At 52.8% G+C, this 23,572-nt stretch overlaps 1 protein-coding gene across 7 annotated transcripts in view; it reads right to left on the bottom strand.

Annotated features, from left to right (window-relative positions):
• The window catches only part of LOC126646488 (MAP7 domain-containing protein 1-like), a 30,004-nt gene extending 6,676 nt beyond the window's left edge, over window positions 1-23,328 (bottom strand). For 2 of the 7 annotated variants that reach the window (XR_007630300.1, XR_007630301.1), the window contains exons 1-5: window positions 22,767-22,968; window positions 20,313-20,421; window positions 16,851-17,167; window positions 2,119-2,211; window positions 1,338-1,707 (exon numbers count right to left, since the gene is read on the bottom strand). Coding sequence is in view for 4 of the 7 variants with exons in the window: in XM_050327867.1 (XP_050183824.1) it covers window positions 1,560-1,707; window positions 2,119-2,211; window positions 20,313-20,421; window positions 22,767-23,076 (660 nt within the window). In the remaining 3 variants the exon portion in view is untranslated. Of the gene's footprint in view, window positions 1-1,337; window positions 1,708-2,118; window positions 2,212-4,680; window positions 6,355-7,378; window positions 7,426-16,850; window positions 17,168-20,312; window positions 20,422-22,766 lie in introns of those variants that run through there. The other 5 variants (XM_050327867.1, XM_050327868.1, XR_007630302.1 and 2 more) reach the window with 4 other exon arrangements.
• Window positions 23,329-23,572: the final 244 nt, after the last annotated feature.

Genomic DNA, 23,572 nt, shown 5'->3' on the forward strand with positions numbered 1-23,572 from the left:
GCAGCCACGTTGCTTCCCGGGGTTTTACCACTTTGGTGGTGTACTGGGAGAGATGCTTAGAGGTGGGTGGGCTGCATAAGTCTGGGAGACATCCAAGCAAGCACCCACGCACACTTCACCCAGCCCAGGTTCCTCTCTGCAGGTGAGGATGCCACAAGGACAACAAGTTCTGGCTGCATTACACCCCAAACTGTGGAATCAGGAAGCTGCCAGGTGGCAGAGAGGATTAAATCAGGCAGAGAGCATTTGTGATGTCACCTCCAGGCCGTGGAGCAGAGAAGAGCCGAGTCTTCTCTGGATCTCCACTGGTCTGGAGGAGAATCCATACAGTGCTTCTGGCACTTCAGCCACCACAACCCAGGGACCAAAGGCTGGTTTTGTCCAACTGATGGTCCCCACTGCCCAGTGCCAGGGTTGGAGAGAGCCCTGGACCAGCACATGGGTGTCTAGAGGGGTGGGGACAGTGTCTGCTGAGACCCCCAGACAGGACCTCACCCCAGGGACCCTCCACCAGCTCCCTGTCAAGGGACACTCTCAGCCCAAGAGCCTGTTCCAGGGAACACCGTTCCTCTGGCAGAGAGATGGAGAACTCTCCTTGCTTGGCTGAACCCAGGGCAAGACAAGAGTCCTTCCATACACTTAAAAAATGCGAGAAAAGGTCTTTGCACAGGGAACCTGTGGGGCTTTTGCTGCCCCAGGCAAGGGCTCTGTAGAGTGGGCAGCCCCTGCCCTGCTCCATCCCAGCTCAGGGGCAGAGCGGTGATGATTGCAGGGAGACCTGAGGCACGACTGCATCGGGCCTGGGGAGGGGGAAAACCTCCTTGTCGGGGCACAATGACTGTCTATTCTGCTGATCACAAGCCTAATCCTCTTTGGTTTTTAATTGGCATTTGGGCTAAGCTGATTTAAACCTCTTCACCTTGTTGGGTCCCCCCCTCCCCACTTCTTTCTTTTCTTTTTTTTTTTTTTCCCCCCCACTTTTTTTTTCCCAAATAACAACGCTGCCATCACCAAGTCCCCGGCACAATGACAGCTTTGTGCGAGGGCGAGAGGAGAGGAAAGGGGAAGGGAGGGGGAGAAGGGAAATGTGCTGAACCCACTCGGAAACAATGCGGAGTTTGTGATTCAGACTTGACCACTGGCAAAGGACCCGCTTCAGCTGCGCCTCAATAATAAACACACTGTCCCTTCCCAGCACCTCTCCCCCTGCCCATCACCTCCGCCTCAGGCCAGCTGCCCACCGGTGTGGGCTCTACCTGAGGTCCCAACCCCTCAGTGGGTGCAGCTTCCCCGTGTCCCAGTGCCAGAGAGGAGCCCACGTCCCACCCCAGTCTCACCAGCAAGAGGTCCCTGGGGTGACGTTCAGCAGTGGGATGGGGACGTCCCGGTGTCCTCTCCACCAATCCATCTCTGAGCTGAAGCTGTGTCCCCACTGCTGGGCAGCAGCCCCGGTCAGCCTGGATGGACGCTGGTGCAGATCGCCATCTACGTCGTGCTCCAGGCCAGGGTCTGCTGGTTGGAGGAGGAGGAGGAGGAGGAGGAGGAGAGTGCACATGGGATCAGCCGTGGTGAGGGGCTTCTCCTGAGGGTCCCACAAGGCAGGTCCTGCTGTCAGATCCCCGTGGGAGGGGCTCATGGCTTTTGGAGGGTGGGGGTTTCCATATAGCCCCCACTCTTGGGTTCGTGTGGTAACGGAGCTGATCTGAGCTAAAACAAAACACAACACAAACATCTTCATTACCCCCTTTCCATTTAAAAAAGGCAAATAAACCTCCCCAAAGACCCCAAAAGAACCCTTTGTGGCTGACGTCTCTCCCAGGGTTTGGGAACAACAAACCAACAAACCTAGAAGAACAGATGTTAAACACAGAACAAAATCCCTGGATGGCTGAGACCTTGGGCCGACTGGTCAGCAAGGAAGGTGCTGGTGACCACAGAGCTGGTGACCATGGAGCTTTTGGCCCCTCCTTGTCCCCACGAAGTGGTCGCCGTGGGCTCACACCAGTCCCCAAACACTTGCCACTCGGCCCATCTCAGCAGAGTGACAGTGCCTGGTGTAAGAGCTTAGGGAAAGCCTATAAAAAAATGAATTTTTTTTTTTTTTTAAACTGCACTTACCAGGATATTCCCTGTGAACTTTCATGGGGTGGCAGAGACCTGCGATTCGCCAGCCAGAAAATGAGCTTCACATGGGATGAACTCATGTCCTCCCTGACAGGAAGAGAAAGAAAAGAGGATGGGAACACTTTAAATGTCAGCCTCATGTTCCCTGTCTGGATTACACCAGGATAGGGAGATTACAGCCACTTTTCTGGCAGGAAAGGGGAATAAGGAAGAGAGAAGTCAGTTGGAAAACTCTCAGCATCCTTGCAACAGGGCTAGTTTCCAAATCTGAGATGCCCCAGTGGAGCTTCTGCCCTGTGGGGAGCGAGAGGAGCCGGGATCTGCTCTGGGGGGAATTTGAAATGGGGGAAAGCTCTCATTGCCCCATTCCCTGTCCCCAGCAAGTGTGGGGTCAGCCATCATCCTGCTGCTGTCACGGTGGCAAAGCCAATCCCCAAGTACTCAGGAATGACAAGGCAGGACCAAAACCTTTAAATCTAAAGCAAAAAACCACCTTTATTTATTCTTTGCCTTCTGGGAAGCTGCGTTCTCCAGGTTTCCCTCTCTGCCCAGGGCAGTGGCTGCACCACTGAGGCCAAAAACTGAACCCAAACCCAGAGCACCATGTGCCCCTCCTTGGGGGGATTTATCCTGATTGCCCCAAGCACTTCTCCCCCAAGCCCAGGGAGACCCTTCACCAGTGGGAGCCACGTGGAGGGAAGAGGCTTGGGATGTACTCCGAGCTCTGCAGGGTTCCCCCCTTGCCGTTGCAGTAGGAACCAAGCAGGAAAGCTCCAGCATTGCACATCCCTGCCTAAAAATAACAAAACCAGGCAGCCCTGACCCTTGTGCTGCCAGCCCCTGCTCCAGGTTGCTTTGGAGCATCCCTACACAATTGTTTTATATTTTAATAATATATTATTATTAGCTTTGCATATTTTTCCTCTGTGTAAACTGCTTTCAGCTGTGGCCACTCACAGGCTACACATTGATTTAGACACCCAGTATGGAACTGATGTGCCTTGTTTAAGAGAGGAAGGGCTCAGGCCAGGGAAAGAACCTGCTCTCCTGTCCATTAGTCCCATAAATCATTTATAATACCACAGAAATCAGAGATAATCTGATCCTGTGGCAGTTCAGTGATGGGGAGCCCAAGTAGCACTGGTGGGAGCAGAGCAGGGATGCCCAAACCCATCCTCTCCTTCCAGCCCCACTTCCAATCCACTAATGTGCCCCATCCCGGGGAGAGAAGGAGGAAAAAAAAAAAAAGGAAGAAAAAAAAAAATCCCCCAGCACGGACTGAAGTTTATAAATAAAAGCAGTGAGAAATGGGCTAAGTAGCTGCAGCTTAGCCCAAGAGCTAAGAGCCTTAGTGCATTTTTGCAAGTTTTAGGGAAGTGTTTCCCATTCCTGACTAAGCACGTTTGGCAGGCGGAGCGAGCGCGTGGCCACACGCCCCGGGCAGCTCGATCTGAAGGGGTACAGTTGTGACAGTCACCCCTTCCCCAGTCCCTTCCCACCTCACAGACCCCACCAGGGACCAGGACTGAGAGGCTTCCCCACGGGGCCGCCCCCAGCCAGGCGCGTTCGGGTCCCCCCACCACCCCGTCAGCCCACTGGCAAAAAAATGTGATTTCTTTTCCTTCTGAAAGGATAAATTTCGAAGTGGTTTTAATCTGCTTTCAGAATTCCCGTCACACCAGGGTTAAACTCACTCAGCATATTTAGGCTTTTTAAGTTTCCAGGTCTCATGGCAACAGAGGGATGGGGAGAAATTAAAAAGAACAACAAACGCGGCCTCATGGAACACCAAGATTTTCACCTAACCCACAAGCCTCTCACAACAGGTCTTCGGATAAAATACCCCAAAATATTTCAAGTGCTGTAGTAAAATTAACCAGTTCACACCCCAACTGGTTCCATGGGGAGATTTTTCTCCCTCTCTCATATTAACCTGAGCACAATAACTTTGTGCCCACAGATCATCTGGACCAGGTGAAGTCTCTCACACCTCACCTTGTCACGCACAAGGAGGGGATGGAGTCGCTCATGTTTCACACTGATTTCCCCCCCCCCCTTTCCTAAACAGCCCCAAAATGGTTTCAGTGGCAAAAAAAAAAAAAAAAAAAAGAGGCTGTTGAATTTTCCAGTCCAAAAGAGGGAGGGGGGTAAAAAAAAAAAAAAAAAAAAAAAAATTAAACAGCTGTTTCGCTAGTGCTATCATAGCACACAAAGAATGAAATGCCATCCGTTGCATCGAGGAAAAAAGACCACGCACTCGCTTTTGGTGCCGTCCCCACTGCAGAAGGCGAGACAAAAGGAGGTTGGTTTGGGGTTTGCGTCCGTGCCTCGTGTGTGACCGGGGGTGTTTCGTGGCTGCGACGCCCCGTCCCGCCGGGAGAAGGGAAATGCCCGCGGCCGAGGCCGGGCCGAGCCCCGCGGGGCTGAGGGCGCGGTACCCGGGGCACGGCGGGCAGGATCCATCCCCACCCGAGGGATGCGGCCGGGAGATGCGGCCGGGATGCAGCCGACCGCGTGGCCAGGGCCAGGGGAAGGGAATCAGCCATTTTACACGTCAGCCGCCTAAAATGGTGGCTCCCACCTTTTTTTATTCCCCTTTCCTGCCACCGTTCCAGCACGCATGCACCCGCAGGGAGGGGAGGGAGAGGGGCCGCAGCCCCCCGCGCGAGAGGGCGCCGGGAACGGGAGCCAAGATGGAATTAGAGGGAGAAATTAGAGGAGGGGAAAAGGGGGGGAAGCGGGAAAGGATGCGCTTCGCCTCGACACGGCCCATCCGCCCCTCGCTTGGCTTTGTGCGTCCTGCGGAAAGAGAGGCAGGAAGGCATCGAGGGGGAAAAATGGGGGGAAAGAAAGGGGGGAAAAGGAGCATTTGGGCGAGGCCGGCGAGGGGCAGGGATGCGCGTGGGGTGCGGGGAAAAAAAAATCTTCCCTTCTTTCTTCGCCGACCCCCCTTCGCCCTCCCCGCAATCCCGCTTTGACTTTTCCCACAGAAGTAGCCAACCTCCAAGAATGCAAATGACATTCATTATGCAAATGCATGCAAATCAGGTTTAACTATCGGAAGAAGGGCTCGGAATTTCTAATGGATTAACTCTTTCGCGCGCGGCCGGGATAACAAGAGCCTCGTGTCTTCCTTGGGGCTTTGTGTTTCCCAATGCATCCCAGGCACCCCGATCCGCAGCCCTCGGTGGGCACCGTGGGCCCTGGGGAGGAGCCTTGGGTGGAACAAAGCACCAGGAAAATACCAACAACAACAGAAAAACCCCACTGGCGTGGGAGCGGCTGCCCTTCGATAAATGTTCTGGCAGGAGACAAGACAAAGCAGGCTTAAATGCAGAATTAAGGGAAAAAAATGGATATGAGTAGAAAACAAAACAAAACAAAACCAAAAAAGGAAACCGAAAATAAAAGAAAGGGCAAAACCAGGAAAAAAATAAAATTAAAGAAAAATTAAAGAAGAAAAAAATAGAAAGGAAAATAAAAAAAATGTCGAAGGAAAATAAAAAATCGAAAAGGGAAATAAAGAAAATGGAAAAGGGAAAATTTAAAAATTGAAATGGGGAAATTTAAAAATTGAAAAGGGGAAATTAAAAAAAGAAAAGGGAAATTTAAAAAAGCACAGAAAATTATAAAAAAATATTAATTAGAAAAAGGAAAAGGCAAGGAAAGGCAGGGAAGGGATAAGCAGGCCGCTCTCAGCAGAAGGTGAAACCTTCCCTGTGGTGCGGGGAAAGGTTCTGGCAGCCACGAGGGTTCTGCTGTTCACACCCAACCCGCTCACCAGGGCGGGCACGGAGCCACTGACCCTTCATCCACTGGAAACAAAGTCACGAAACGCACCAAAATCCCATTCTTCTTTTTTTTCACCTGCTTTTTTCAGTGAGGAAAAAAATTAAATTATGGTTTCCCCCGGTGCTTGATGAGCCTGTTGCCCTCCAGGGAGGGAGAGAGGAGCAGAAGGATGGCAGAGGTGGCACAGGCCCCCCATCCCCATCCCCGTGACCCACCTGGCACCTCGGGATGCTCAGAGGGTATTGGGAACATCCACAGCATCGGCGTGGGATCGCTGCCCTGCTCCTCCAAACCTCTGGGAAAACCCCCATGCCCAATCCCAGCCCCAAAAACACAACGGCCTCCTGTGCTGGGAACAGGAACAGGAAAATTCTGAGTGCGTGGCCTCACCTGCTCACCAAATGTTGGGATTGCAGGAATTACGACTATTCCAATGGGCTGTAAAGTGGAGAAACAGATGCATTGCAGAATAATAAATATTTTATAGCAATGCTGTATTGATTAGCAATAATTAAGCGGTTTAGGATTGTTGCTGTGTTTTCCCTAAAAATTATTCCTCATTTGCTCTAAAACCTCCTGATTTTTCTCTTGTTTTCTATACCTCCTTTTATAGTTGATCTTTTTTTTTTTCCCTATCTAATTAAAAACTCTTGTTATTTAAGCTGGAAGCTATCGAGACCAGGAGAAATAACCTGAGCAACGGCAAGAATTTCCCAAATTTCAGGGATTTGGTTGGAGACACCATAAAAATCATCCTTTTAGAGTCAGTCTGATGTGCTCTGAAATGCACAAACCCAGAACTACCGGTCAGTTATAAAAAAATTAAAGCCTTTTGTTTTGTTAAGGCAGTCCCAGGCTGGTAAGGCCTTTGCAGAGCGTAAAATATACTCGAGGTTTGCACTTTGAAAAATGAAAAAAAAAGAAAAAGCAAGCCCTTTCCCTATAAAGAAAAAAAAAAAAAGGTGAGGGAAAATTAAAAAAAAATAATAATTAAAAAAAACACCAAGGAATAATCTTTTTTTTAAAAAAATAAAGCACCTGCAATTTAGTTTCTTTGTCTTCAGGCCCTCAGCCTGCAGAAACAGGAGCCTTGCCCTGCTCCGCTCATCTTGTTTTGACTTCAAGCCCCAATTTCCAAGTTCACACATCATTCCAAAACTGGAATTAGGTGATTTTTTTTTTTTTTTTAATAATTATTGTGAAGGATATTTCTTTAAAGAAAAAGGAGGCAGTGCAGCAGAAGGGCAGCAGAATGGCTGGGGGGTGCTGGTGGGTGCAGCCGTGCCCGGGCGCAAAGCTGGCAGCGGCAGCTGCTCATCACTAACGACTAACGTGCAACTGCCTTGTCCTGGTGTGGGGCTGAGGGGACAAACGCCTTCACTGCTGCCTCAGGAGCGCCCAAACAGCACAGAAAATGTTGTTTGCCAGGAAAATAACAAGTCAGGATGCACTTAACAAATACCTGGTGTCACGGGCACCCCCCGGAGCTGCGGCAGAACGGACCTCGGGCTGCAGGACAGAAAACCAAGGTTGGGGTTTAGCACAGCGTCAAGTTAAGGACTGCGGCAGAAATTGCTGAATTTAAAAGGTCCCAAGTGGAGTCCTGGGAAAAGGGGTTCGGTACCAGCTCCAAAAGCGATGTAAAAATTTTTAGTAGGTTTTTTTTTTTTTTTATGTAAAAGGCCCATTCATTCACCTCTTTTTGCCTTTCCTTCTCTGTCAAGTTTCACTCCTCACATCCACGTCTGTTTCAAACCCAATTGTTCTGCTTTTCCCTACCCTTGATGCATCTCTTTGGCCCTGGAAAACTCCCGAAGGCACCTGGATGTGGCCTTTGGGCCCAGGGTGAGAAAAGAAGTGCTGTGGGCACTTGCAGACTCTACATCAACCCATCGAAAAATTCAGCTTTCCAAATGTTTTAATCCCTTGGCATTAGAAATCAACTGCCAAAGAACACCCTCCAGGAGTGCTTATCCACACAGAGGGTGGAATGGAGCCTGGCAGCTTCCACAGCCATTCCCTGTGTGGAGGGACCTGCAAGATCACAGGAACGAGGGAAAAATAAGAGAGGGGTAAAAGTTACAAAGGAAACACATTTCTTGTCAAGAATTTCAAGCAGCTCCTCAATGAGGTGCAGGGGCTGCACATCCCATGGGAAATGAGCAATGGGAGCAAAGTGACCCCATACAGCCACTTTCTCCTCCATTTCTCCCACCAGCCACTTAAAAGCCACTGTCCAAGCTTTCCAACACATCAAGGAGTTTTCTACCTCCAAAGTCCTGTTTTCCCCCAAAACCCCCATGTTCCCTCCTTGCCATAGGGGTGTTTTGCAGGTGGGATGATGCTCTAGGCTTCACGTGGCCCTGCTGTGGGGAAAAGATGGGCTGGGAGAAGGTACTGCTGGTCTTTGAATGAAAAATTAGCAAAGGCAAGGACACTTGGAAACGCCAAATCCTTGGAATGGGACGCGGTGCAGCAGGAAAACCAGCAGGGGTGACAGTCCCAGGTGTCCCAAACCAGCCTTCCCAACGGAGGAGAGTCTTTAGAATCACAAAGTGCTGTGGCAAAACCTCTCAGTTTTCCTACCAAGCAGGACCTCCGTGGGTGTTTTAATGAGGATCTGGGGTCTGGGCTATTACAGACAGCACAAGGTTTCCCTCCTGCTCTCCCACATCATCACTGGCCCTGCCAGGAGTGACCAGGGGACAATCCTGCACCAAGAGACAATTAAAGCACTTTCAGGGAGAATCCCAACTCCTGCTAAGGGCAAGAGGAAAAGAAGAATTTTGCAGCAGCCATTCAGACCGCCTTGTGACAGTTGATGCTCGTCACCTCTTGGGATGCAGCGGGATGGGGAAGCGCCCTTGGACCACGAAACAATTTGCAGCGGGGAAATTTGGAGTTTGATTATTGGGCCTTAAAATAAGCATCAGGCAGAGGCTCTAGATACTGTTATTTTTGGAAACAAGGGGCTCTCGATACTGTTATTTTTGGAAACAAGGGGCTTTCGATACTGTTATTTTTGGAGGCGGTGGCTCCTGATCCTGTTATTTTTAGCTGGTTTAAACTCATCTCACCAAGCCCTTTTTTTAAAGCCGGCTCCCCAGCCTTTCAGGGCCAAGATTTATTTTTTGGTTTTGTTACTAGACCCAATTCTCCAGTTACTGGGGCTGCCGATAGTGCTCTTAAATAAAAAAAAAAATCAATCCCACCACTGTTTTTTTTCTAATTTTCCCAAAGAACCCGAAGGCGTGAGCGCTGAGAGTCAAATTTGCCCAGGACCCGCGTTCCCTAAGAAAGCAGGGCTCATTCGCCTTCCACAAACTCCGCAGTGGCAACAAAAGTCCCTTTCAAGCCCTTCCAGACGCAAGTCCTTCAGCTCAATTAGTCAGGCACACAGAGACACAAAAAAGCCTCCCATTCAGGCCAGTGGCTGGCTGTGGAGGACAAGGGCGAAGAAAGGATCTTTCTCCCACGCTTTCACTGGGTGTCATAACAAGCAGAAAGCCCTCTTACGGGGGGATTACTGGAGATAAGAGTCCGATGGAGGGGCTGGGGCAGGAGCTGGGGTTGCAGAAGGAGGGGAGGAGGGGATGGGGATGGGGTTGGAGGTTGCAGCTCCCGAGGTCGGGCGAGCGCGGCCGCCGAACGGCATCGCGGTCCATCGAAAATGTTTTGTTTTGTTTTGTTTTTTTTAAATAAATAAAAAAAAATCCCGGTATTCCCCCCACCCCGCGCACACACGCGCAGAGTAATCCCGGCTCTCCATGGCAACCCGATCCGCGGCCATCCCTTGCACCGGAGGAGGGAGGCAGCTTTGCCTTCACTCTTGGCCGGCTTGTTCTGCTGCTGGCAGAGCCTTGGCCGAGGGGGCAGAGTGGCCAGGCAGCACAGCCAGGCTTCCTCCTGCTCCCCACCTCCCCAAAAATCAGCGGTTTCCTAGAGCAAAGAGAGCCAAGGAGATGCACAGCTCGGTGGGAAGGCTCTCCCTCCAAAAACCCACCTCACCCTGCTGGTGCTCCTGCAGGTGGATGGGTTTAAGGTTAAGAAGATCTTTTCATTAAAAAGAAAAAAAAAAAAAAAAAAAGAAAAAGAAAAAGGAGAGAGAAAAAAATAAAAAGGAGTGTGTGTTAGTGTGTGTTAGTGGGTTTTGCTGTTCAAAGCCAAAACAAAGAGGAAGAAGGGAGAAAATTCCCCAGAGGGGGTTTGTCTGCAAAATCGTGGGGTGGGGCAGTGGCCCAGGGCCATCCATCCCCCATGGTCCCTGTCCAACCCAGCACAGCATCCTGAGGCCTCAAACCTCCTGCCAGCCAGAGGGGTTAATCCTGCACCTCCCGACCAGGCCCCAGCAGGGAGAAAATTCCTGGATCCTGACAGTGCCCTGCAGGATTAATCAAAGTTCCTGAGTGAATTATGTGCCTAATTCCCTTGAACAATCCAAGTTATATTATTAATTCCCCATCACTTTCCCATTGACTCTATAGGTGGCTGCAGAGGCCAGTGCCCCTCCATCTCTTTTCAGAGATACGAGTCCTCTCCCAAAACCAGGGTGCAGAGGCAAATTCAAAGCAAATGCCAGAAAATGGGGGGTGTTTTTCCTCCTGCTCGGCCCCAAGCCCCCACAGAGGGACTGCCGCCACTCCTGGCACCGTGGAGGGCCAGGTGACAAGAACATCCAAGTTCAGCGACATTTTACGAGGCTCAGGGAGGGGATCTAAACTCTCCAGCTCGGGAACGGAAAGCCAAGAAACTCTCTCAGAATACATTATCCCGTAATTGTAGGGTTTCAAGCACTTTCTTCCCAAGCAGCTGGTGCCTGCTGATGCCAGAGGAAGGTTATTTGGCTCAGGCACATTCCTGCCGGGTTCAGCCTGGGAATCCCTAAAACAATCCGCTCCTGTGAAACACTGTAAAAGATGAGTATTTCACTCATCATTCATTTCATTAGTTAAAATAGCAGAAATTTCCTAAAAGCCAGAGGAGGAGGGACAGATGAAACAAAGCAGATTCCCAGGGGAGAAATCTTTCTCCTTCCCAAAGAGCACCCAGTGCCTCCATAAGGGTGACAAGGATCTTGGGGACTCCCTTTCGTCTTTCCAGAGCTCCCACGCTGATGCAGCAGAGCTTTTGTGTTTGTTTTTTTTTTCAATAAAGGATGAGTTCTGAGCTTCCAGCAGGCAGGAACCTTCTGAAGGTCAAATTAAAACCAGTTTACCTGCCTTGACCTGAATGCTGCAAGGCCACAAGATGAGCCAAATGGACCCCTTGAGCCACACACGAGTCTCCAGGCCAGGCCATCCCACCACACCAAGGAGTGTCCAGTGTTTTTCATTCCCAGCACTTATTAATCTACCTTTTTTTCCCTTTTTCCTCTGAGAGCCTGCATTTTCTCCCTGTCCCAAAGCGAGCTCCATCTCCTATCCTCCACCTGCCTTTAAAGACTCTTCACATAAGACCCAGCAGATGCACCCAACGCGGATTCTCCATCCTCCTGCTCCAGCATCCTGGCACTACCCCCTTTGTCCCTGCTCCAGCAGTACTAAAACCCCTGAAAGTAGAATTACAATGATTTTTACACCTAGCCTGGGCTGTCAAAGCCAGAGCTCAGGCCGCAGCCGCCACTGCTGGGTGAGGATTACACAGCTTAGCTGTACAGTTACAGATGCCAGGTCCAAGTCTGGTCTCAGCTGCAGCAGGATAAATCCTGGAGTTATTCGGCGAGTAAGAGACTGTGATCCACTGATAACCAGAGGTGGGCTCAGCCAGGAGCACTGATCCGAGACCTGCCTGTTAGCTTTGCAGACTTCAGTACATACAGACACCCCCACCTGGAATCCCAGCCCCAGGATTCGGGGGGTCCCCTCACAGCAGCTGGCACGGGGCTCCTGAACCAAAAATTCCCAGGGCCGCCACAGCTTTCCCGGCAGCAGATCCCGCCCGCTCCCGGCGGCTGCCACCCCTTCCTTCCCCTGCTCACACAGCGAGGTGTCGGGACTCACACGCACACGTCCCTTTCTATATCTGTCCCTGAAAATCCCGCAGGGCAAGCCGGAATGCGGCCCCAGGACTATTTTTAGGGTCCCCCCCTGTCACGCTGGTAACGCTGTCACACAAGCCCGGGCCGCAGAACCTCCCGACGCGGAGAGGCGAAGCCGCCGGCGCGGGCGGCGAGAACCGCGGCTCCGCTTTCACATCCAATCACCCCGGCTGCATCTGAGCGACCTGCCCGCTGGCGAGCGTCTCCTCCCAGCAGCCTGAAGACCACAGAGCTCATCATTTTCCTTCCAGCTGTACCCCCCCCTCGGGGCACTGCCACCCGCATCCCCCCCGGGCGGGGTGCGGTGAGAGCCATCCTGTCTCGTTTTTGGGCACTCAGCACCACGTTTGCAGCCTGGGGTGTTAAGAAATCCCCTCTCCCTCCGGCTCCTGCCTCACAGAGACCGGCGCCGGCTACTCTAAAACCGTCACAGGGTGGTGCAAAGCACCTTGCAAAGTGCTCCGGATCGGCGGCCAGACCCCATCGGCAAAGCCACGGTGGGGACAGGGCTGGCATGACCCTGCCCGCAGCCCTCCTCGTGTCTGTGCTGCGAAACGGGGCACGCCGGGGCCCAGAGCCCAGACGGTTAATGCCGAGCATCGCCCCAGCCTCCGTTCCCACACACCCGCCACTCGCTGAAATTAAAGCAGGGCCTGATCTGATTCCTATGGCGGCTTAGCGCGCCCACTCAGCCGGTTTATCATAATCCCGACATAAAAATCGTTCCCTTGAAAACGCTCAGGGGTTTGAAGCCCTGATTGTTTGAAGAGGGAAGACTCTGTTCTCGGCACAAAGACGTGTTCCCCTCTCAGCCCCGGTCCAGCGGCCGGAGGCTTCAATCAGCATTTTTGACCCCCGTAGGTACCGATGGCAGGAAGCCTCCTGCTTTCCTTTGGCACAGAGATCCCCCCAAACCCGACCTGAGCAACTGGACCGCACACCACACAACCCTGGCACGCCAAAAACAGCACGGTTTTGAGGAGCAGTGCTGGGAGAGAGTCACCCTGCCGTGAGAGCACCTTTAAAAACCATCTCCTCTCCCACCAAATCTGGACGCCACTGCTTGGAGGCAGGAATTATATCTCTATATTTCAAATATGTGTGTAGATACACACATATTTCTATTGTATCAGCGTGATTTCTTTGTGGTGGCACTGCAGTGCCATTCCACACCTGCCCAACCCACGGCACACGGGACTGTGCCGGGAGGGAGATCTGGGGAGAAAAGGGGACACCATGCTCTAGGGAGACCTGGAAGGCTTGAGCCATCAGGGCCTCCTATTGTTTTCGGTTGAAAACTGGGAAAAGACCAGCAGAAAATTCCTTCAGTGGGGAAATGTCTTTTTTTCCTCCAACAGTGAAAAATCCTGATTTTTTAAAAATATTTTTTTAACTATTCATCGTCATTTGGGGGTGAGACTTTTCTAATATTAAATATTAAAAAATACAATTATTTTATACCTCACAAAGCAAAAGTTCATGTCCACTGGCAACACCAACCAGCACGAGTATTTCTGCACTTTTGCCACTCTTGCCAATCCCCTCCCTCACAGCGCATCGTTCCTATGGTGAGAACAGTGTGAAAGGGCTTTGGACTCAGCAACAAAATGCCCTGCTGCATTTCTGTATCCTTGGCATAAGCATTAAAGGTGGGAGCTAAAGGGGATTTATTGAATGAAATTGATAATTTTCAATAATTATGTTTGTATAGGCTTGTTCTCCCCAATGACTCACCGAATCATAGAAAAATTAGTATTACATTTGCTCCCTTTTTTTTCTTTCCCTGCTCCAAGCTGCTGCTAAGCAAGAGAAGGGACGTGGAGAGCTGATCCCTTGCTCCTGAACATGTGAATGTGTCTCCTATTAATGTCTCCAGCAGTTATGTGACCAGAAGGGAGAACAGAGTAGACAGTGCTGAGTGTTAACCAGTCAAATCATAGTGTCCAGGCAAGCTTAAATGGCCACATGTAAGCTGCAATTTGGATCAATGTCATACCAATACACCGGCCTTACTGCTGGTGTACTCCAGGAGCAAAGCAGAGAGAAAATGGGGGAAAAAAATAAAAAATCAGCTCTTTCTTTGCAAGACTATCCTAAAAGCCTTCGAGAGTGCCAAGTTCACAGCCATGCAGCCAGTCTTGCCACTGGGAATGGTCACCCCCCACAACAAAAATCCAAATTAAAAAGGAATCTCCACCCAGACGAAGAGCAACACGGCCCAACTGTACCCACAGACCCCACGGGCAAAGCTTGTGGCACCGGGACCCCCAAGGACCCACCGAATGGTCACGGGGCAGCAAGTAGGGTGAAACTGGTTCCCATTCACCCTGCCAGGCTGGGAGCACAAAGGGATGGGTGGGGACCAGGAGATGCTTTAGCCCCACGGTGTCCCCCCGTCCCTGAACTGGGAGGGTCACAGCCATTTTAAAGGGAGCTTTTTGCATCTGGCATTGAGGTGCATGGGCTCCAGAGAGTCAGGTCGGGCCTGGTGGGCTTTAAACCCACCCTCTGCATCACAGACCAGCACAGGAATGCCTTGCACCCGGGTGTGGGCCCGCCACACATGTTTTGCCAAATTCCTGGCTGAGTTTTGTCGTCATCCCAGTTTGCATCCCTCCACTCCTGCCCATGCCTTTGTTACAGCCAAGCAAGTAACACCATCAAAATCAGCCTATGGCAGTGCCGCACGGAGCAGGATTGGTCATCCAGGAACACCAAAAGATGCTCACATAGCATCGCTCCCAGCCCCTGATTGGAGAAAAGGCGATTTTTCCCTCCCTCCTTGAATGAAGACACCGGCCAATGGTGGGTGGCACATGGCAGCTCGCCAGTGCTCACCCAGAGTAAGAGTCCCTTGTCCCCCTGTGGAGCCACCGCCCCCCTTCACACGAGGACTTCAGGCCACTGCTCAGTGCCAGTGTCTGCTCCATCAGCCTGGCTGGAGCAGCAACAATCCACACTATCCACCTGGACCAGCAAAGAGGTTCGGCCTGCCTGGGAAGGATGAAGGAGGAGAGCTCTGTGCGGTGACACCAACGCCAGGGGTGTCCAACTTCATCCTACCAGACGCTCAGGTGTGAGCGTCCATGGAGGATGTTCTCTCCCTGTCCATGGAGGATGCTCTCTCCTGTCCATGGAGGATGTTCTCTCCCTGTCCATGGAGGATGTTCTCTCCCATTCCATGGAGGATGTTCTCCTCCCTTCCAAGGAAGATGCTCAAATGATTTCTGGAGCTGGCTCCCTGTTGCCCTGTCCTCTGCAATGTCCCCCTTTGAGTGGGGATGAGCCACCTGGACAGGAGGGTAGCACTTCACTTGGCCCAGAGAGGAGCAGCAGAAAGGCAACAAGAGGGAATCCTAAAAGAGCCTGTCAAAACTTCCCTACACCCTTGCCACCACCGAGGAACAGCCCCAGGAACAATAGCAGCACCCGGGTGAACCTCGGCGGGAAGACAGAGAGGAGGTTTTTCCCCAAGCTCTCCCCGAGAAGATCATTACATGAACCCCCAGTTAACACAGGCACTAAATTATTCTGAATTACAGGACCATGGGTGAGGGGGGAAAAAAAATACCTTGTTTATTAATTTCAAGCAGTCAAAGGCGCAGGATAAATCTCTGGTGTCACACGCAGCGCCACAGCCCTTCCCTGGTCGAGGTGCCAGGGACAGTTTCTTCTGCCCTTCCTTTTTTTTTTTTTTTAAAGATCCTGATGAGCACATGAGCAAAACGAGCGGGTCCAGCAGGGGTCAAAAGTCAGCTCATTTCTACATCTCTCACAAGAGGGTTTTCATAAAGTCACAAAGCTATAATTGCTCCTTTCCAAAATTAGTTCAGGTGCCGTCACCCGCATTAGCTCTTTATTATTATTAAGCCCTTTTTTTTTTTTCCTCTCTCCTTGGAATCACTGCTCTGAGATTATTTGATCTTAATCCATCACGAGACCTTTGTGTTCTTCTAAGCAACGTCAAGACACCTTTGCAAATAGTTTGCTGTATTTTGAAGGCAGCAGCCAAGGCAACCAGTCTCACTATTAAAAGTGAGTGGGAAGAAACCCAGTTCACCTCTTTGACCCAAAATTCCCTTCTACAGTAGAGCAGTAAAAGAAAAAAATAAAAAAATCTCGATTTCCACAAGGAAGAGGTTGATACATAATCCAGTAAAGAGGGGTAAGAACCAGCATGAATTTGCAGAGAAGATAAATTAAGCAAGATCAAGTTCCCCAAATAGTCTCACACGGTTCCATATGCAAGTTATATATACCCATATATTTTGTGAATCCCCAATCTTGGAATCTTGAGTCTATTCAAAGAAATGTTCATAGGCAAAGAGTTAAAAGAAGAAAGAAAGTGTTTGGAAAGAGATACTAGGGAAGAAAAACAAAGAAAACTGCAAGAAACCATTTTCCAAATCACCATATCCTTCTTTCTAATCCTGATATCAAGTTATAGCTGTCAGGGAAGAAAATTAAATGTATAACAGATAGGGGAGAGTGGGGGAGGGAAGGAAAAAAAAGAAAAGGAGAAAGAATCCAGTACTCGTATTTGCAAGACAACCATTAATAAACATTGCTCTGTTGCTGCTTTATTAAACAGATAATCCAACACAGTAATCTGTATTGATTTATGGATTCTCTGATGCTCTACGACTGGTTATGCAATGAAAGTTCATCCTTGATCTGTAGTCTGGGTCCTGGACTTAACTAATTCATAGTCTGATTGGAAGTTTTACTTTGTTAATTCAATTATGGTTTACAGCCGAGGAGAGAGCGGCAACATTCTTGTCTTTCTCAACACAGACGGTTTCTACCCATGCCCAGAATTAGCAAACTCATAAAATCACAGGAGGAAAATGGGTTCTTAAAAAAAAAAAAAAAAAAAAAAATTAAAAAAAAATCCTACCTCGGGTTTTAATTCCAGACTCTGAAAGTTGTCTTTTCCCCCATTTTTTTCCGCCTCTCATTTCCTTTCTCTTCCTTTTTATTTTTTTTCTTTTCATTTTTTCTTTTCCTCCTCTTCCTTTTGATGAATTTCCTTTCTTCTCCACATCCTCCTCAGGCGTGTAATGGGGTTATTTTTACTTTCGGTTATCTAGCTTTATGAAGAATCGACACCACTCATACAGCTAGATAACCAAAGATAACAACCAACCCCTGGAGTCTACAGCATCAGCAGGAAAAAGCCAACCTCCTCTTCTCCAGGGGTTCGGGGGCACGTGGCTTTTAAGGAAGGAACGAGGGAGGAAAACGAATAAAAAGAGATGCAAATATTAGCAGCCAGGTCCATAATATCCGCACGCAGCTACAGCCCTGGCCCTGTTCCCGCAGCCCGGGGCACAGAGTCCCGAGCATCACCGGGACAGGCAGGATCAGGCCCCTCGGAAGCACAATTTGGGGCAGAATTACAGGATCGCCACGCAGGAGCTGCCTATTTTCTGCCGAGTTTCAATTTGTTTCATTTGCAAACCAAATGATATTGTGCAGGTGCCGAGAATTAAGCCCACATTATTTTTAATAACTATCAAATTAATGCATTCAAACTGGTAATAATCAAGGCAAATATAATTTGCGCCCGCAACTTAAAATATGCATAGAAGACCAAAAGGACATTTCCCCACCCAGAAATGCGTTTAACGCTCTCTAAACAAAATGACTGCGAGAAAAACCTGACGGTTAATATAAATAAGAACTTGTGATGCTTTGGATTCAGCCAAGATCTGGGGGAACAGAAGCGATGAACGAACACAGAAAACACAGAGGAAATGATGAAAGGAGGAAAGAAGGAAGGCAGCGACTCCTGCTCGCGGCTCAGGACCCCGGCTCTGCACGGGGACCGGGACCCGCATCCCTCCGTTCGTTCGGGGGGGACCGGAGCTTTCCCTGGTGTGGACCCGCATCCCTCGCCTTCCTCTCCCCGTATCCCTTCGTCCTTTCCTTTTTCGCGGGGACCACGCAACCTCCGTGGGCTCTGCATCCCTACATCCCTCCTCTCTCCGGGGGTGGGGGAGAACCCTTCCCCTTCTCCGGGAGTGACCTGCGTCCTTCCACCCTTCCTTCCTCCGGGGGAGGAACGCGCATCCCCGCACCGCTCCTCCTCTCCAGGGCATCCCGCATCCCTCCATCCTCCAGGGGAGGAACCCGCATCCCTCCCCTTCCCCGCGGCACCCCGCAGTCCCTCCCGCCCGCCTCCAACCCGCATCCCTCCGCTCGCCGAGCGACCTGCTCCGCTCCCATCCCTCCTTCACCTGCAGCCTCCGTGCGCTGCGGGGAGGACGTGGAGCCCTCGCTCCGCCGAGACGCCGCGGCTCCTCCGCCCCCGCCTTCTCCCGCGAAGCGGAGCGCCGGCAGCGCGGGGCCGGGGCCCTGCCGGCAGCTCGGGGCCCTCGGCTGGGCTCGGCGAGGCTGGGCTGGGCTGGGCTGGGCTCGGCGAGGCTGGGCTGGGCTCAGCGAGGCTCAGCTCGGCTCGTACCTGCTGCCCGCCGCGCTGCCCGCAGCCGCTGCCCGCAGCCTCTGCGCCGGGGGGAGCGGCGCGCGGCACTTTTCATTCATGCTTTCCCACTCCCGGCCCTCTCCTGGCCAGCCCATTGGCTCGGCCCCTCCTGACGTCACCCGCCCCGGCTCCCACCCCTCTGCAGCGCCCCTCGGTTCATCAATGGGTTTGGGAGGGGCCGCGAGCCGCGCGCACACGCGCGTCGCCGCCGCCCGTCACCACCTCCACCCCCACACACACACCCCATCCCTGTCGCCCTCGTCCCTCTCACCCCCCCGTCTCTGTCACCCCCATCACCCTTCCCCATCATCGCCCCCCACCATCAGCGTCTCCACCGTGGCTATCACCCACCTCAGAACCACCATCACCATCGCCATCACCAGCACCATCACCTTCCGTCACCATCACCCTCATCACCATCACCCTCATCACCATCACCATCACCCTCATCACACCGTCGCGTGTACCGCCCGCAGCACCATTATCACCACCATTATCACCACCATCACCCTCACCACCGTCTCACTCACCGCCCTCGGCGCCATCGTCCTCGTCACCCTCCTGTTCACTGCCCTCAGCACCATCATCACCGCCCTCATCCTCATGTCCATCCCGTTCACCACCCTTGGCACCACCACCACCCTCATCGCCGTCACCCTCATCACCGCCGCTGGCCCCCACCCCTCGCCACCACTCGCCCCCAACACTAAGTGTCCCCACGGCCAGCCGTGACCATCCTCCCACCACCCACCTCTCCAGCTCTCCCCCTCTCTGCCCCCCAGTTTCAGCCCCCTGGGGCTCGGTAAGGGGAACCCCTGCTCATCTCTGCTGCTGTCCGAGTGGTGCCAGTGCCACAGGGTCCTACCCGGGCTCTGCAGCTCCAAGATGGAACCAAAAGCTATTTTATTTTTGTAGTTTTAACCCCACAGGCCACTAACTACCCTCTGATTTTCCCGCTGTAGTAGAGATCCCACCAAAAATAAAGTAATGATTTTTCCTTGAACAAGAATGGAGTTTGGGGGTTGTTTTGGTTTTTTTTTTTTTCCCCTCCACATTTTGTCTTAAAATTCCTCTTCACCTTGGAATTTTTTTCCCCTAGTATAAAGCCATATGGGTTTGGGTCTGTGAGTTTAGAGTGGGAAGTTGCTCATGGCTTTTGTCTCCTTCCTGGAGCCAGATTCTCCTGCTGGTGGCACGTCCACCCTGTCAGGGCCCTCTCTCCCACTTGCCCACACTGGGAAAATGGGAGCCCACTGGTCTGGCTCCCATCAGGCCCAGCACTTACAGCCCTGCCTGGGAGTGGGGAAAGGGGGCCAGGGATGTGGAAATAACCCCAGGGAGGGTCCTGTGAGGCATCGAGGCAACAGGGAACCTTCTCAACCTGGGGAGGTGGTGGTGGGGATGATCCCAACAGCTCAGCCTTATGGACAGCCCAAACCATTCTGGCCCCATTTCCCGGGGCTGGGGCTCTGCCCCCCAGGACTGTCCCCGCTCCGCCGACAGCCCCTCCCCGTGGCCTCCAGCCCGGCTTGTCTGTGGGCTCCCCGTCCACACAAAAGGGTTTGGGGTGTGGTGTGTGTGTGTTGCGCATTTTCCCCCTTCCCTTCGGCCGCTTCCAGGCTCGGTTGAGGAGGAAAATGTAAATTTCGGGAAGACTCTGTGGGTGCTCACGGGCGATGGAGGGTGGGGTTGGATGCAGCGCCTTTTTTTGAGGCACCAGGGAGTTCCCCTCCCCCACCAACTGTGACCCGCACCCGAATTGCAGCCCCCAATTTCTTTTAGGCAAAGGGCCCTTCCCAAGCCCTCCCGGCGTTGCTCGCGCCCCGGGGCTGGCGCTGCCCGGGGTTTCTCCCTCCTTGTTTCCCCGTCACCCACCTGGGCCGCGCTCCCCACGCGAGCGGCTTCTCCCCCGTGGGCAGAGCGGGGCTGGGGGCCGGCCGGGGGGGAGGCAGCGACTGGACCCGGAGCCGGGGCCGGGGCTCTCCTGGAAGAGAAGACACGCAAAGGGTCGGTTAGAGAGCCGGCAGCGCAGGGGGTGCCCGCGCAGCCCCCACGCGTGGGTGTTCGCGGAGCAGCTCTGAGGGGTCCCGGCTGGGCCGGCTTTAACCATTCCCCACCCTCGCCGAGATGGGATTTTAGAGACACAACCATACGCTCTCCCTCTTTTTATTCTCCTTTTTATTAAAGTCACTTAAAAAAAAAACCACCACAAAACCAAAAACCAAAAACCTAAATTTCTATTTCAGGCTCCTCCAGAAATTATAATTATTTTTTTAACCCGCCTAAAGAAGAAACACGACGAATTTTGCGATTTATCCAGAGAAAGGTTGCAAACACACGGATTTAGCTTTCAAACTTGGATTCTCCCCGGGATCACCCCGATGACAGTGCAGTTTTATTTCTAATTTTATTTAATAATAACATCGCGTTAGACCCATCCCGATTTGGGAGGATTTAGGGAAGGACACAGGCGACTAACAGAAGATGCTCGGGTGTGTTTTTGGGTCTCTTAGCAAATAAAAACCTGCTCCGTGCTTTACTGTTTTCCTGGGAAAAAAATAAATCCAAATCGCCGGTAAACAGAAGGAGCGGGATCGCCCCGATAACAGCAAATTTGAGGATTTCCAGACCTAAAATTTCCATGTACACCAGTGCATAAATAAAAACCTAATTTTCGTGGACTAAAAACGGAGCCGAGTTGGGCAGAAGCTGAGCCGGTGGGTACCAGGTGCTTTTCTGCATAGCAGGGAATCCGCGCACGAACCGAAAAATAACCCTAAATAAGCTCAGTTTGATTTTTCCCCGCGCACTCTTTGAGCGCAGCTTCTTCTCCTTCTCCGCGCAGAGGGGAGTCTCAAGGACAGACCGCAAGGATTAGGATTTTAAAGACAACCCCCCCCAAAAAAAAAAAAAAGAAAAAGGGAAAAAAAAGGGAAAGAAAAAAAAAGGAAAAGGAAAATAAGAATTAAAATATAAGTTAAAATAAAAATACAAATTAAAATAGAAATTAAAGCTTCCTTAGCAGAAAATAAAAAGAAAAAGCTGCGAGGGATTTTCCATCGGTGGCAGCACCGGGCTCCCGGGCCCGCTGCAACCGAGAGGCGGATTTCGGCCGGGGCATCACGTCTGACTTCAATAACTGCTAAAAAACCCCTAAATCCACTTAATTTGGGTGCCCTTCGCAGCCTGATGAGGGGAAGCCTCGGCGGGGCCGCCCCACGGCCGCTTATTTACGAGGGGGGAGACGGTGAGTAACGGAGCTGGTCGGACCTGACCGGGGTGGGGGGAAAAATTTAAGAAATGCCACGCAAGGAGAAGTTTGCGAGGCGGGAGAGGGATCGTGTCCTCTCCGCTCCGCACCCGGCTGCGCTCTGCCGCGCACGGAGGAGGGGCGCTCTGAACCCACGCGGGTTTAATTCACTCCCAGCCCCATCCACTGGGATTTGCTTATTCCACAACGGGGTGCGGATCCGGGAAACACTCAGCTCTGCGTATCCCCCTCCCCACCCCCGCCAAAATCTCACTCCCGAATGGGGGTGACAGGGCCCTCCACTTCCCGGGTCACCCGTGTGCGTGTCCCCACGCAACGCCGCCCACGCTCCACGCTGCGACCCGGCCCGGTCCCTCTCGGCCTCTCTCGCGGGGAAGACACTTGCAGGAGGGAGGATCTGGAGGTGCCTCTCCCCCCCACCGCGGGCACGGGGGTCGCATCCCCTCCTGCAAAGTGCAAAGCCCCGTGGCCTGGCGTGGGGGGCAACAGTGAGCCCACGGGCCTGCGTGAATGGTGGGCGAGGACTGGGAATGGCCGTGTCCTGCCAGGCCTCTCCCGTTCCCTGTCCGAGGTGGAATGGGGGATTGCAGAGGGGAGCATCTACACCCCAAAACTGGGTCCTCGAGCCGGGAGAAGAAGTGAAACTCTTCCCCACCCGGAGTGGGTCTGGGTCATCCGAGAACAGAGAGAAAAGCACGGCGGTTCGGGGGGACCGCGCTCTGCCGTCCCCAAACTTTCTTAGCTCAGCTGCCGGGATGCCGCGGGCAGGGAGAGGGAGAGAGGAGAGGAAGAGGGAGGGAAGCTCCCCCTGCCCCCCGGGGTTTTGGGAAAAACTCCGACCCCGCAGCCGGCCTTGGGTGTACCCGCGCCCCCAGCCCCGAGCAGGAGCTGGACCTGCTCCCGGGACATCCTCCCCGCGGCCCCGCAGAGCTGCCACCCCCAACCCATAATAAAGGTTCTTTGAGGGTCCTCCCTCTCCCCCTCCGCCCTCCGCCCCCCTCACCCTCCGTGCCCCACTTTTTTTTTTTTTTTTTTTTTTTTTATTATGGTTTTCTTACCGAGTCCAATAAATCGCGCGGCTCGTCTGGCCTCAGACGTGTTCAGCAACCCAAGCCCCGCCGCTTTTGTTCCGCCAAGTCTCACATTGTTTGTCCGGCTGCGGGGCCGGCCCCGCGCGGCGCGGGAGGCTGCGGGGGGCTCCGCGGGGGCTTCGCGGGGCTCCCGGCCCGGCCGCGAGCACGGGGCGGGGGTGGGTGGGCGATGGTCGGCCGGCAGAGTCCGGCCCGGCCGCTCCTCTTTCTTTCTCCCGGGTTCCCCCCTTACTTCTTCACCCAGCTCGGGGCGTCTGCCGGCGGGAGATGCTCCCATGTGGGCAACGGGTCCTTTCTGCGCTACCCTCTCTGCCCTACTCTTCAGCCTGCACTGCTTGCCCTCCCTGCATTGCCCTGCCTGCACTGCCCTCCCTGCCTGCACTGCCCTCCCTGCCTACCTGTCTGCATCGCTCCGTCTGCTCCCACCTGCCCTCCCTTCCTGCTCTCTCTACCTGCTCTCCCCGCCTGCCTATCCTGCCTTCCCTCCCTTGCTCGCTTTGCCTGCCCGTTTCTGCCCTGCCCTCACCTTCCCTGCCCTCACCTGCCCAGCCCCGGCCCTGCTCGCCCCCCGGCCCCGCGGCCCGTGGGTCTTCACGGTGGCCCCGAGCCCGGAGCCGCCGCCGGAGGAGCGGGGGCCGTGCCCGGCGTAAGGATATATAGGAGCGGCCGAGGAGCCTCCACGTAGCCGATACGTAAAGTGTACGTGTGAGAGTCAAAAAAAGTTGGGATGCAAATGCGGGGCCAGCTCCATCTCGCGCGGGGGGCCGGGAAGG

The sequence above is a fragment of the Myiozetetes cayanensis genome, unplaced genomic scaffold (genome assembly GCF_022539395.1).
Source record: "Myiozetetes cayanensis isolate MyiCay16 unplaced genomic scaffold, myiCay2020 scf35, whole genome shotgun sequence".
NCBI lineage: Eukaryota > Metazoa > Chordata > Aves > Passeriformes > Tyrannidae > Myiozetetes > Myiozetetes cayanensis.